This window comes from Scyliorhinus torazame, chromosome 1 (assembly GCF_047496885.1).
Source record: "Scyliorhinus torazame isolate Kashiwa2021f chromosome 1, sScyTor2.1, whole genome shotgun sequence".
Taxonomy (NCBI): Eukaryota; Metazoa; Chordata; class Chondrichthyes; order Carcharhiniformes; family Scyliorhinidae; genus Scyliorhinus; species Scyliorhinus torazame.
In genome coordinates, this window is record NC_092707.1 from 96,716,871 (window position 1) to 96,731,285 (window position 14,415).

At 49.6% G+C, this 14,415-nt stretch overlaps 1 protein-coding gene across 2 annotated transcripts in view; it reads right to left on the reverse strand.

Annotated features, from left to right (window-relative positions):
• The window catches only part of top3b (DNA topoisomerase III beta), a 129,278-nt gene that overhangs the window by 77,841 nt on the left and 37,022 nt on the right, over positions 1-14,415 (reverse strand). For both annotated transcript variants that reach the window (XM_072498403.1, XM_072498397.1), the window contains one exon: positions 8,103-8,299. In XM_072498403.1, the coding sequence (XP_072354504.1) occupies positions 8,103-8,299 (197 nt within the window). The remainder of the gene's footprint in view (positions 1-8,102; positions 8,300-14,415) is intronic.

Here is a 14,415-nt window from a genome sequence, read left to right on the forward strand (position 1 = left end):
CCTTACCAGGTCTTCGGAGGCTTCCATCTGTTTCCGGAATTCTGAGGTTAAGAAGTGTAGCCATCTGAGATGGCCACCTGCAAAGGACAACGGGAATTATGGCCAACCCAGGACTCAGACAAATACAGAGCTTGTGTGTATTTGCAACCCAGATAGCTAGACCTGATCGAAACCCCCTTTCGTTTGCATTCTAATGGCCCATTTCCCCAGAACAATAAGACTGCACTCAAGAAACCGATACAGCCACAGACTGATCGGCGCCACTCCCTTTACTCAGAGAGCCCAACTGCCAAGGTCAATGACCGCTAAGGACCCGCCCAGCCATCAAGGCACCCGCCCCTCTATTGGCCAAAATCGAAGGCAGTGATCGAAGCCCTGTCGAATTATTGGGTCCAAGATTAAGGACCACCCCAAAGAGCGCGAAACTCAGAAGGATAAAAAGGGACACGGCCATGTGTTCAGTTTCTTTTGGACCCGGCCTATGCCAGCCTCCTTTGAATCTGGCCTGTGCCAGCCCAACTGCAGCATCACGACCAGACAGCCAAGTTCAAGATCAACGATCGCTACCTGACGGATGAGCCCAGCAGAGACAGAGCCACTTCTTCAAACCAGCCACTTGATCAAGATAAAGGCCTTATCCACTTGCACAGTGCCAGTTGCCTGAAGTTAAGTATAGGTTATTGTAGTTTTTAAAAAAATATATATTTTATTGAAAATGTTTGGCCAACCATCACAGTACATTGTGTATCCTTTACACAGTAATATCACAATATAAATAACAATGGCCAGTTTTATAAACAAGAAATAAATAATATATAAACATAAACAAAAACAAAAACTAAACTAAATGGCAACTGCCTTGTCCCAGATAAATATTCTCAAAAAATATGTTTTAACAGTCCAATATACAATTATCTATAACAACAACCTATACATATTATACTTATATACTTGTATATTAACATCCCTGAGAATCCCTCTGGTCTCCCCCCCCCCCCCCCCCCCAGGGTTGCTGCTGCTGTCTTCTTCTTTTCCATTCCCTCTATCTTTCTGTGAGGTATTCGACGAACAGTTGCCACCGCCTGGTGAACCCTTGAGCCGATCCCTTTAGGACGAACTTAATCCGTTCCAGCTTTATAAACCCTGCCATGTCATTTATCCAGGTCTCCACACCCGGGGGCTTGGCTTCCTTCCACATCAACAGTATCCTGCGCCGGGCTACTAGGGACGCAAAGGCCAAAACATCAGCCTCTTGCGCCTCCTGCACTCCCGGCTCTTCTGCAACCCCGAATATAGCCAACCCCCAGCTTGGTTCGACCTGGACCCCCACCACCTTCGAAAGCACCTTTGTCACCCCCACCCAAAGCCCCTGTAGTGCCGGACATGACCAGAATATGTGGGTGTGATTCGCTGGGCTTCTCGAGCATCTCGCACACCTATCCTCTACTCCAAAAAATTTACTGAGCCGTGCTCCAGTCATATGCGCCCTGTGTAACACCTTAAATTGTATCAGGCTTAGCCTGGCACACGAGGACGATGAGTTTACCCTACTTAGGGCATCAGCCCCTCCTCAATCTGCTCCCCAGCTCTTCTTCCCATTTCCCTTTCAGCTCATCTACCATAATCTCCCCCTCGTCTCCCTATATATGTCTGATACCTTACCGTCCCCCACCCATGTCTTTGAGATCACTCTGTCCTGCACCTCCTGCGTCGGGAGCTGCGGGAATTCCCTCACCTGTTGCCTCAGTTGCATATACCGGAATGCATTCCCTTGGGGCAACCCATATTTTTCGGTCAGCGCTCCCAGACTTGCAAACGTCCCATCTACAAACAGATCTCTCAATTGTGTTACTCCTGCTCTTTGCCATGTTCCAAATCCCCCATCCATTCTCCCCGGAGCAAACCTATGATTATTTCTTATCGGGGACCACACCGAGGCTCCCGTCTTTCCCCTATGCCGTCTCCATTGCCCCCAAATTTTCAGAGTAGCCACCACCACCGGGCTTGTGGTGTATTTCTTCAGTGAGAACGGCAACGGCGCCGTCACCATGGCTTGTAGGCAAGTCCCCCTACAGGACGCCTTCTCCAATCTCTTCCACGCCGCTCCCTCCTCTTCTCCCATCCACTTACATACCACTGAGATGTTGGCGGGCCAGTAGTACTCACTCAGGCTCGGTAGCGCCAGCCCCCCCCTATCCCTACTACGCTGCAAAAATCCCTTCCTCACTCTCGGGGTCTTCCCGGCTGGCGCTACACCGGCCCACACAAAACTCATGATACTCTTCTCAATCCTTTTGAAAAAAGCCTTCGTGATCACCACCGGGAGGCACTGAAACACAAAGAGAAATCTCGGGAGGACCACCATTTTAACCGCTTGTACCCTCCCTGCCAGTGACAGGGATACCATGTCCCATCTCTTGAAGTCCTCCTCCATCTGTTCCACCAACCGCGTTAAGTTTAACCTATGCAATGTACCCCAATTCTTGGCTATCTGGATCCCCAAGTAGCGAAAGTCCCTTGTTACCTTCCTCAGCGGTAAGTCCTCTATTTCTCTGCTCTGCTCCCCTGGATGCACCACAAACAGCTCACTTTTCCCCATGTTCAGCTTATATCCTGAAAATTCTCCAAACTCCCCAAGTATCCGCATTATCTCTGGCATCCCCTCCACCAGGTCCGCCACATACACCAATAAATCGTCCGCGTAAAGAGATACCCGGTGTTCCTCTCCTCCCCTGAGTACTCCCCTCCACTTCCTGGAACCCCTCAATGCTATTGCCAGGGGCTCAATCGCCAGTGCAAACAGTAACGGGGACAGAGGACATCCCTGCCTCGTCCCTCTATGGAGCCGAAAATACGCAGACCCCCGTCCATTCGTGACCACGCTCGCCATCGGGGCCCTATACAGCAGCTGTACCCATCTAATATACTCATCTCCAAAGCCAAATCTCCTCAACACCTCCCACAAATAATCCCACTCCACTCTATCAAATGCTTTCTCGGCATCCATCGCCACCACTATCTCCGCTTCCCCCTCTGGTGGGGGCATCATCATTACCCCTAGCAGCCTCCGTATATTCGTATTCAGCTGTCTCCCCTTCACAAGCCCAGTTTGGTCCTCATGGACTACCCCCGGGACACAATCCTCTATCCTCATTGCCATTACCGTGGCCAGAATCTTAGCATCTACATTTAGGAGGGAAATAGGTCTATAGGACCCGCATTGCAGCGGGTCTTTTTCCTTCTTTAGGAGAAGCGATATCGTTGCCTCCGACATAGTCGGGGGCAGCTGTCCCCTTTCCTTCGCCTCATTAAAGGTTCTCATCAGCATCGGGGCAAGCAAGTCCACATATTTCCTATAAAATTCGACTGGAAATCCATCCGGTCCCGGTGCCTTCCCCGCCTGCATACTCCTAATTCCTTTCACTACTTCCTCTATCTCGATCTGTGCTCCCAGTCCCACCCTCTCCTGCTTCTCCACCTTAGGAAATTCCAGCCGGTCCAGGAAGCACATCATTCTCTCCTTCCCATCCGGGGGCCGAGCTTCGTATAATCTTTTATAGAATGCCTTGAACACTCCATTCACTCTCTCCGCTCTATCTCTCCTTCCTCATCCCTCACTCCCCCTATTTCCCTCGCTGCTCCCCTTTTCCTCAATTGATGGGCCAGCAACCTGCTCGCCTTCTCCCCATACTCATACTGTACACCCTGTGCCTTCCTCCACTGTGCTTCTGCAGTACCCGTTGTCAGCAAGTCAAATTCTACATGTAGCCTTTGCCTTTCCCTGTACAGTCCCTCCTCCGGTGCCTCCGCATATTGCCTGTCCACCCTCAGAAGTTCTTGCAGCAACCGCTCCCATTCCCTACTCTCCTGCTTTCCTTTATGTGCCCTTATTGATATCAGCTCCCCTGTAACCACTGCCTTCAGCTCCTCCCAGACCACTCCCACCTGGACCTCCCCGTTATCATTGAGTTCCAAGTATTTTTCAATGCACCCCCTCACCCTTAGACACACCCCTTCATCTGCCATTAGTCCCATGTCCATTCTCCAGGGTGGATTCTGTTTCCTCCCCTATCTCCAAGTCTACCCAATGTGGAGCGTGATCCGAAATGGCTATAGCCGTATACTCCGTCCCCCTCACCTTCGGGATCAACGCCCTTCCCAAAACAAAAAAGTCTATTCGCGAATAAACTTTGTGGACATAGGAGAAAAACGAAAACTCCTTACTCCTAGGTCTGCTAAATCTCCACGGGTCTACTCCTCCCATCTGCTCCATAAAATCTTTAAGCACCTTGGCTGCAGCCGGCCTCCTTCCAGTCCTGGATCTCGACCTGTCCAGCCCTGGCTCCAGCACCGTATTAAAATCTCCCCCCATTACCAACTTTCCCACCTCTAGGTCCGGGATGCGTCCTAGCATGCGCCTCATAAAATTGGCATCATCCCAGTTCGGGGCATATACGTTTACCAAGACCACCGCCTCCCCCTGTAATTTGCCACTCACCATCACGTATCTGCCCCCGCTATCCGCCACTATGGTCTTTGCCTCAAACATAACCCGCTTCCCCACTAGTATAGCCAACCCCCTATTTTTCGCATCTAGCCCCGAATGAAACACCTGCCCCACCCATCCTTTGCGTCGTCTAACCTGGTCTATAAGTTTCAAGTGCGTCTCTTGTAACATAACCACGTCTGCCTTAAGTTTCTTAAGGTGTGCGAGTACTCGTGCCCTCTTTATCGGCCCATTCAGCCCTCTCACATTCCACGTGATCAACCGGGTTGGGGGCTTTTTACCCCCCCCCCCCCCCTTGTCGATTAGCCATCCCCTTTTTCCAGCTCCTCACCCGGTTCCCACGCAGCTGTGTCCCCCTCAGGTGGCGCCCCCCCGCCCACCCCATCCCATTCCGGCTCCCCCCTCTCCCCAGCAGCAGCAACCCAGTAACTCCCACCTCCCACCCGCCCCGCTAGATCCCCCACTAGCGTAGTTACACCCCCCATGTTGCTCCCAGAAGTCAGCAAACTCTGGCCGACCTCGGCTTCCCCCGTGACCTCGGCTCGCACCGTGCGACGCCCCCTCCTTCCTGCTTCCCTATTCCCGCCATGATTATCATAGCGCGGAAGCCCGCGCTTCCCTTTTGGCCCCGTCCCCCATGGCCAACGCCCCATCTCCTCTTCCTCCCTCCACCACCACCTGTGGAAGAGAGAAAAGTTACCGCATCGCAGGGTTAATAACATAAAACTCATCTTTCCCCCCCTTTTTCCCCCCTCTTCGCCCCCATACTCGCCCCACCACTTTGTTTCAAACGTTCTTTTTTAGTAACCCGCTTATTCCAGTTTTTCTTCCACAATAAAAGTCCACGCCTCATCCGCCGTCTCAAAGTAGTGGTGCCTCCCTTGATATGTGACCCACAGTCTTGCCGGTTGCAGCATTCCAAATTTTATCTTCTTTTTGTGAAGCACCGCCTTGGCCCGATTAAAGCTCGCCCTCCTTCTCGCCACCTCCGCACTCCAGTCTTGATATACGCGGATCACCGTGTTCTCCCACCTACTGCTCCGAGTTTTCTTTGCCCATCTAAGGACCATCTCTTTGTCCTTAAAACGGAGAAATCTCACCACTATGGCTCTAGGAATTTCTCCTGCTCTCGGTCCTCGCGCCATCACTCGGTATGCTCCCTCCACCTCCAGCGGCCCCGCCGGGGCCTCCGCTCCCATTAACGAGTGCAGCATCGTGCTCACATATGCTCCGACGTCTGTTCCTTCTGCACCTTCAGGAAGACCAAGAATCCTTAAATTATTCCTCCTCGCGTTATCCTCCAGCACCTCCAATCTTTCCACACATCGTTTATGGTGTGCCTCGTGCATCTCCGTCTTCACCACCAGGCCCTGTATATCGTCCTCGTTCTCGGCAGCCTTTGCCTTCACGACCCGAAGCTCCCGCTCCTGGGTCTTTTGCTCATCCTTTAGCCCTTCGATCGCCTGTAATATCGGGGCCAACAGCTCCTTCTTCATCTCCTTTTTAAGCTCTTCCACGCAGCGTTTCAAAAACTCGTGTTGTTCAGGGCCCCATATTAAACTGCCACCTTCCGACGCCATCTTGGTTTTTGCTTGCCTTCCTTGCCGCTGCTCTAAAGGATCCACCGCAATCCGGCCACTTTCCTCTCCTTTTCCCATCCGTATCCAGGGGGGATTCCCTTCTGGTTTACCGCACAGTGCTTTTAGCCGTTAAAATTGCCGTTGGGGCTCTTATTAAGAGCCCAAAAGTCCATTCCACCGGGAGCTGCCGAAACGTGCGGCTTAGCTGGTCATCGCCGCACCCGGAAGTTAGGTTATTGTAGTTGATAGGTGTAGTTTAACTTGTAGCAAACTTGTGCTTGCATGGTAAAGTAACCCTTGTGTGTAAATAAACCATCTTTGAACTTGAACTGACTAACTGGTTGGGTGGCCCTTTTGACCAATATACGGGAAAGCCTTGTGGTTCAGTAAGAGAAATAGAAACACACACAGTATTGGCGATGCTGTTGGGAGACATAACATCATATCATAAAAAGAACCTCAGTATCATAATGGCAACTCTAAAGAGCAACATTATTATAGCATTCCATTAAATTGGCAATAGAAGTCCACTAACGGTGATGTAGACCATTGGGCCGGGAGCACAGGCTCCAGGCCTGCCGCCATCGCGCCTTCGACCATGCTCTCCAAAGCCAAGCGGTCAGGCTGCTGTTGTCTCTTTTCCCACCGTTGCTTTTCACTGCATGCATGCGGACCGCTTTTTGAAAAAACTGCCAGCATTTTCACAAAGCCAAATACTCAATCGCAAGTCTGATTGGGACTTTAGATAAGTGAAACAAAAATCTCTGCGCTGGAGCCACCAAGTTCACGGCTGTGTACCGCATGGCCACCACCGGAAGTCCTAGAGATATTTTTCTATCACATAACACTCCACTGCACTTCTTGTAATGACTCCAACTGGAGCTAATCAGTTACTTAATTTCCATACTCCTACTTCTGTCACCACTGACCCCAGGTACTTCAACTTACTCACTTTCGCCAAGTCTTGACTTATAATCTTTACTCAAGAAGGGGCTCACTGCTGATCCTTGGTGAAATCCAACCCTGATTTTGAGACTCTCACACTACCCACACTAGTCTCCCATAGCCTATCTTGCATTAAGATGGAGGTCATCCAAAACTCTGCTGCTAGTGTCTTAACTCAAAGAAGTTCCATTCTCCTCGCACCCTGTACTCAATGACCTACATTGGCTCCACACCAATTAACACATTGATTTTAAAAATCTGATCCTTGTTTCCATTAAGTCCCTTAATGGCCTCCTCCCACTCCATACTGTAACCACCTCCAATGCCACAATCCTCCGTGATATCTGATTTTGTCTAATTTTGGCCTCTTGGGCATTCCCAATTTTAATTGCTCCACTACTGGTGGCCATGCCTTCAGTTGCCTAGGTGCCACGCTCAGACCACTGCCCCACCCTTCCCTGTGCCCCCACTTACATCTGGCCTTCCTCCATTAATATATTCCTTAAATCCTATCTCTTTAACCAAATATTTGGTCATCTGACTTAATATTTCCTTATAAGGCATAACATCATACTTTGTTTTACAAGGCTCCTGTGAAACGCTCTGGGATGTTTCATTATGCTAAAGCACCAGTACACCAGTTTTTAGCTACCAATCCAGCAACTTATACAAGATTGGGATGTTTGATACATTATCCACCCATGGTGTGTTCTCTGCGATTTATCTTAGTTGTTACATTTTGTGGCAAGCAGGCTTAGTGAATGAAATGTTTGCACCTTTGGATCCAACTGTGACCCATTTTGAAACTTGAAATTTGCCTGTCAACTATTCAGTCTGAGCTCCATAGCAGCCATTGTTGCCCCAGAGCTTGCAACTCTAAATTCTCGTCTTGCAAAGCCACTGTGGTAGATGACCCACAGACAATTACATTTTTTTTCCTCAACTTATTTCATAAGCCTTCCACTGAAGGTCTACCATTTACTAACACTTAACCACCTTCTTTGAAGTCAAATCTCTAGCAGAATATGCAGCCAGTATTTCTAGATAATGTATGTTTAGACTAGCCATACCTGGTAAAAGCACATCCCACTCTCAGGTCCAGCTCTTGACGTGCATCCACTGCTAATGCGTCATTCCGATTTGGTTCTCCCAACTGGTTCATAGCATTGTTAATGTCAGTATCTGTTATAGCACTGAACTTTGCACGATAAATCACTCTCTCATTCCCACGAGGAGTCGTCATAACAGGTTGAAGAGCATCAAGTACCTGGATAAACAAAAACACACGACAGTGCAATATTCTGAATGCAAAGTTTACCTGTTGCAGGGAAATGAACCTATTTAGATCCGTAGTGGAGTTCTTCACATACACAATAGGCAGTACATTTTACAACATTGCTCTTCCTTCCCCTTAAGGGATTTGAATTCCCAAATGTTGGTTGATCGATGGAGGTATAAAGCTCTTTTGTAGTGGGGGTGTTGGGGATTGGGGGCTGCAGGTGAGATCATGGCTTTTATTGATTCTGCTCACATATTCTGGTTTGGAACCTGAATGGTTTGTGAAACTCACTCGGATTCTACAGCAGCTTTCTGAGAAAAGGATACGAGGTTTACATTGAAGTTCTGAAATCCTCCATCCAAGGGAGAGTCTATTGATACACAACTGAGCCAGCACCACACAGTTATTGGGTTAGCTAACCGTTAAGGGCTGAAGGCATGAGAGTTGGACTTATTAAGGTCACAATTAGGCTAAATTTCCTCAGGAGATATTTTCTTTTATATTTTCAATATCAGTACTAAAATGATGCAGCAGCCAGAGCTTCTGTCGCAGTGCAAGGACCTTTGTGCTAGGGCCAACATATCTGAAGAGTGCCCCATGCTGCTAGCTAACCCTCCTTAGAGCAATCCAGTTTAATGTGTCTGCATTTATAACATATTTGATGCCAGTCATTGCCACCATGACATAGAAACATAGAAAACAGGAGGAGTGCACTCGGCCTATGAGCCTGCTCCACCATACTCCCACATTTTCCCCATACACCCCTTTATAATCTAAAAATCTATCTATTTCCTTAAATATATTTAGTGACATAGGCTCCACAGCCTCTGCGGTAGGGAATTCCACAGGTTCACCACCCACTGACTGAAGAAATTTCTCATCTCAGTCCTAAATGGTCTACCCTATATCCTGAGTCTGTGACGTCTTCTTCTAAACCTCTCCTAGTTAGAGGAAAAAACATCCCTGCATCCAGTCTGTCCAGCCGTGTCAGAATTTTAAACCTTTCACTGAGATCCCATCTCATTCTTGAACAGTCAACCCATTCTCTCCTCATACCACAATCCTGCCATCCGAGGATTCAACCTGGTGAACGTTTGCTACACTCCCTCTATGGCAAGTATGTCCTTTCTTAGCTAAGGAGACCAAAACTGCACATAATCCAGGTGTGGTCTCTCCAAGGCTCTACACAGCTGCAGTAAGACATGCCAGCTCCTATACTCAAGTCCACTCTCAATGAGGGCCAATATAATATTTGCATTCCGAGTTACTTGCTGCTTGCTTGCTTTCAATGACTGGTATACAAGGAACCCAGGGTCCTTTGTACATAAACATTTCCCAATCTATCAGCATTCAACTCATACTCTCCCATTCTGTTTCTCTGTCTAAAGTGAATTTATCCACATTATGCTGCATCTGCCATGTATTCGCTCACTCACTCAACTTGTCAAAATCACCTTGGAACCTCTTAACTTCCTCCTCACCACTAACATTCCCATCAAATTTTGTGTTGTCAGCAAACTTGGAAATATTACATTTGTTTCCATCATCTAAATCATTGGTGTGCATTGAGTATAGCTGTGGCCCAAAGCACTGATCCATGCGGGATCCCACTAGTCACCACCTGCCACTTAAAAGACCCATTAATTCCTACTCTTCAGTTAATAATAATAATCTTTATTGTCACAAGTAGGCTTACATTAACACTGCAATGTAAGTTACTGTGAAAAGCTCCTAGTCGCCACATTCTGGCACCTGTTCGGATACAGAGGGAGAATTCAAAAATGTCCAAATTACGAAGAGCAGGCCTTTCGGGACTTGTGGGAGGAAACTGGAGCACCCGGAGGAAACCCAATCAGACACAGGAGAACCTGAAGACTCCGCACAGTGGCCCAAGCCGGGAATCGACCTGGGACCCTGGTGCCGTGAAGCAACAGTGCTAACCACTGTGCCACCGTTTCCTGTCTGCTAATCCAGGGTTTTTCAAGTGTGGATCGCGACCCATGGTGTCAGGAGGGTCTTGGAGCGACTGGTCACAGCGTTCCCACTGTGGTCCAGATTGTGGGAGAATCACTCAACAGCCGTTACGGGCATTTAAATTTAGAATGGCAGCTGCTACCGTCTTTTAAATGAGAACAAAATGAGGCTGCGCGCATTTTTCCAGCCATAAGTGGCTGCAGTGAGCAGGTCATGGACGTTAAGTACATACTTTTGGCGCGGTAGCACAGTAGGTAGCACTGTTGCTTCACAGCTCCAGGGTCCCAGGTTTGATTCCCGGCTTGGGTCACTGGCAATTGCCCCCATTTCTTGATCAGGTTATGTTGTATATCCCCTCCCACAACCCCCTCCCCAATATCAGAAAAGCCAATTGAGCCTTTCAGGTATCACACATCAACCATGACACTGAGTATTATCCATTTATTTTTTTCTCATAAAAAATGTCCCAAGAAACAAATCTTAGTATGGAAGGTACTTTGATCAGAATTGTCAAGCCTTTGAGTTAGATTGTCAACACCTTTAGGCCATTCAAGGCTACGAACATAGTTGCACTAACAGATCCAAAAACAGATTCTTCCCCACTGTTACCAGACTCCTGAATGACCATCTTATGGACTGAACTGATCTCTCCATGCATCTTCCCTACTGAGTAGTACTACATCCCATATGCTTCACCTGATGCCTGTGCCTACGTATTTATCATATGTCCTATATTTTTCATGTATGGAATGATCTACCCGACTGTATGGAGAACAATACTTTTCCCTGTACCTCGGTTTACGTGACAATAAATCTAAATCAATAAATCAATCAATAAGAAATACAATTTGAAAACAAAGGCCAACATTATATAGCTTCTCAACAATTATATATTTTGGTTAAAAATCCAAATGATTATTGATTTTCAGAATTTTAATGAGAATTGACAAATTTGAATAACAGCAGTAGCTGCCCTAAATTGTGCATTGGTGTGGACAGCATTCTAACTGCTTATCTCAATGCATGCAAAGGGTGGCATCAGATTCCAGCTTCAAAATAGGCAAAAGTAACAGAAATATCTCTTACTACAACTAACAACTCGTATTTATATAACACCTTTCGCCTAATGTAACATTCCAAGGTGCTCCTCAGAGCATAACAAAGTATGAAAACAGCCACATAAGGAGATATTAGGTCAGATGATCAAAAGTTTGGTTAAGGAGACTTCCGGTTGCGGCGATGACCAGCTAAACCGCACGTTTCGGCGGCTCCAGCTCGAACAGACCTTCGGGCTCTTTTAAGAGCCCCAACGGGGAATTTTTTCGGGACAAAACCCGGTGTGGGGTGAGACAACAGGGAGTCCCCCCCAACGAAAAAGAAAAATATCGGCGGCGGCGGCCAGATCGCGAAGAATCCTCGAGGACAGTGGCAGAAGGAAAAAGGAGCAAGATGGCGGCGGAGAGAGTCCAGGCGACATGGGGGCCGGACCAAGACGAATTTTTGAGACGGTGTGTGGAGCTGCTTAAGAAGGAGGTGCTGGCCCCGATGCTACAAGCAATTGAGGGGCTTAAGGAGGCACAAAAGACCCAGGAGATGGAGCTCCGCGTGGTGGAGCAGAAGGTGACGGACAACGAAGACGAGATCCTGGGCCTGGCGGTCAAAACGCAGACGCACGAGGCGCTCCACAAAAAGTGCATTGAAAGGATTGAAGTCCTAGAAAACAGATCACGGAGAAAGAACCTGCGGATCTTGGGTCTCCCCGAGGGAGTGGAAGGAGCGGACGGCGGGGCTTACGTGAGCACGATGCTACGCTCGCTAATGGGAGCTGAGGCCCCCTCGGACCCCTTGGAAGTGGAAGGGGCTCATCGGGTCCCTGCGAGGAGACCAAAGGCGGGAGAACCACCTAGGGCGACGATCATGCGATTTCATCGCTTCAATGACAGAGAGGTGGTTCTGAGATGGGCCAAAAAGGTACAAAGTAGTAGATCGGAGAATGCGGTGGTACGGGTGTACCAGGATTGGAGTGCGGAGGTGGCGAGAAGGAGGGCGAGTTTTAATCGAGCCAAGGAGGTGCTACACAAGAAGGTGAAGTTCGGGATGTTGCAGCCGGCGCGACTGTGGGTCACGCATCAGGAGAGGCATCACTACTTCGAAACGGCGGAAGAAGCATGGACCTTCATTAAAAACGAGAAACTGGATCAGAACTGAGGGACTGATGTTAGAGGGGAAATGACAATGCCGATGTATATCGAGATGTAAATGGGGGAGGGGGGGGGGACACTAAGAAATGTGGGCGCCGGTGGGGGGGGAAGAAGAGACATAGGCGGGGGATGGGGAATGGGAGTGGGGCGGCAGAGGGAGCTGCGCCATAAGGGGCGGGACAGCTATAGAGAACACGGGGCTTACTGTTCTTGTTCCCGCGCCAGAAAGATGATGGCGGGAAGATAGGCGCAAGGTAGAATGGAGTTCCCCACACGGGGGGTCAAGGAGAGAGCGGGAGAAGCCGGGGTCAGTTGAAGTCAGCTGACTTTCGGAAGCAATATGGGGGAGCAATCATGCTAGATGGGGATCTAGCGGGGGGGGGGGGGGGGGGGGGGATAACTGGGTTGCTGCTGCAGAGATCGAAGAGGAACTGGTAAAAGAACGGGTGGTCGGGGCGGGAATGCGCCGTCTGGGGAACGGGTGGGTGCGCGGAATCGGGACGTGGGACTGGCCTAGAGAGGGTGATGGCTAGTCGACAGAGGAGGGGGGCAGGCAGCCCCCCAGTTCGGCTGATCACGTGGAATGTGAGAGGCCTAAATGGGCCGATTAAAAGGGCCCGAGTGTTCGCGCACTTGAAAGGACTGAGGGCAGACGTGGCCATGCTTCAGGAGACGCACTTGAAGGTGGCGGACCAAGTTAGGTTAAGGAAAGGATGGGTGGGACAGGTGTTCCACTCAGGGCTGGATGCAAAGAATAGAGGGGTGGCCATACTGGTGGGGAAACGGGTGTCATTCGAAGCTAGGAACATTGTAGCAGACAGCGGAGGCAGATATGTGATGGTGAGTGGCAGACTGGAGGGAATGGAGGTCGTGTTGGTTAACGTATATGCCCCGAATTGGGATGATGCGGGATTTATGAAACGGATGCTGGGACGTATCCCAGACCTGGAGGTAGGAAACCTGATAATGGGGGGGGGACTTCAACACCGTGTTGGACCCAGGGTTTGATAGATCTAGATCTAGGACCGGAAGAAGGCCGGCAGCGGCCAAGGTGCTTAGGGGGTTTATGGACCAAATGGGGGGAGTGGATCCGTGGCGATTTGTTAGGCCGAAGGCCAAAGAGTTCTCCTTCTTCTCCCATGTTCACAAGGTGTATTCCCGGATAGATTTCTTTGTTTTGGGAAGGTCACTGATCTCGAGGGTGGAGGAACTGAGTACTCAGCCATAGCTGTTTCAGATCATGCCCCACACTGGGTGGACCTGGAACTAGGAGAGGAGAGGGAGCAGCGTTCACTCTGGCGACTGGATGTGGGATTACTGGCGGATGAGGGAGTCTGCGGAAGGGTGCGGGGATGTATCGAAAGATACCTGGAGGCCAATGACGACGGGGAGGTCCGAGTGGGAGTAGTATGGGAAGCACTAAAGGCGGTGGTCAGAGGAGAGCTGATCTACATCAGGGCCCACAAGGGGAAAATAGAGGCCAGGGAAAGGTAAAGACTACTGGGGGAGATTTTGAGGGTAGATAAAGAATACGCGGAGGCCCCGGAGGAAGGACTATACAGGGAGACGTGACGACTCCAGACGGAGTTCGACCTGTTGACCACAAGGAGGGCGGAGGCACAGTGGAGGAAGGCACAGGGGATGAGATATGAATATGGGGAAAAGGCGAGTCGCCTGTTGGCCCATCAGCTGCGAAAGAGGACAGCGGCGAGGGAGATAGGGGGAATTAGGGATGAAAAGGGAGCTACGGTGCGGAGAGCAGGGAAGATAAATGAGGTGTTTAAGACCTTTTACGAGAGACTTTATAGGTCCCAACCCCCGGAGGGAAAAGAGGAGATGCGGCAGTTTTTGGACCAAATAAGGTTCCCGAGGGTGGAGGAGCAGGAGGTGGAAGACCTGGGGGCGCCGATTGGGGTGGACGAGATTACC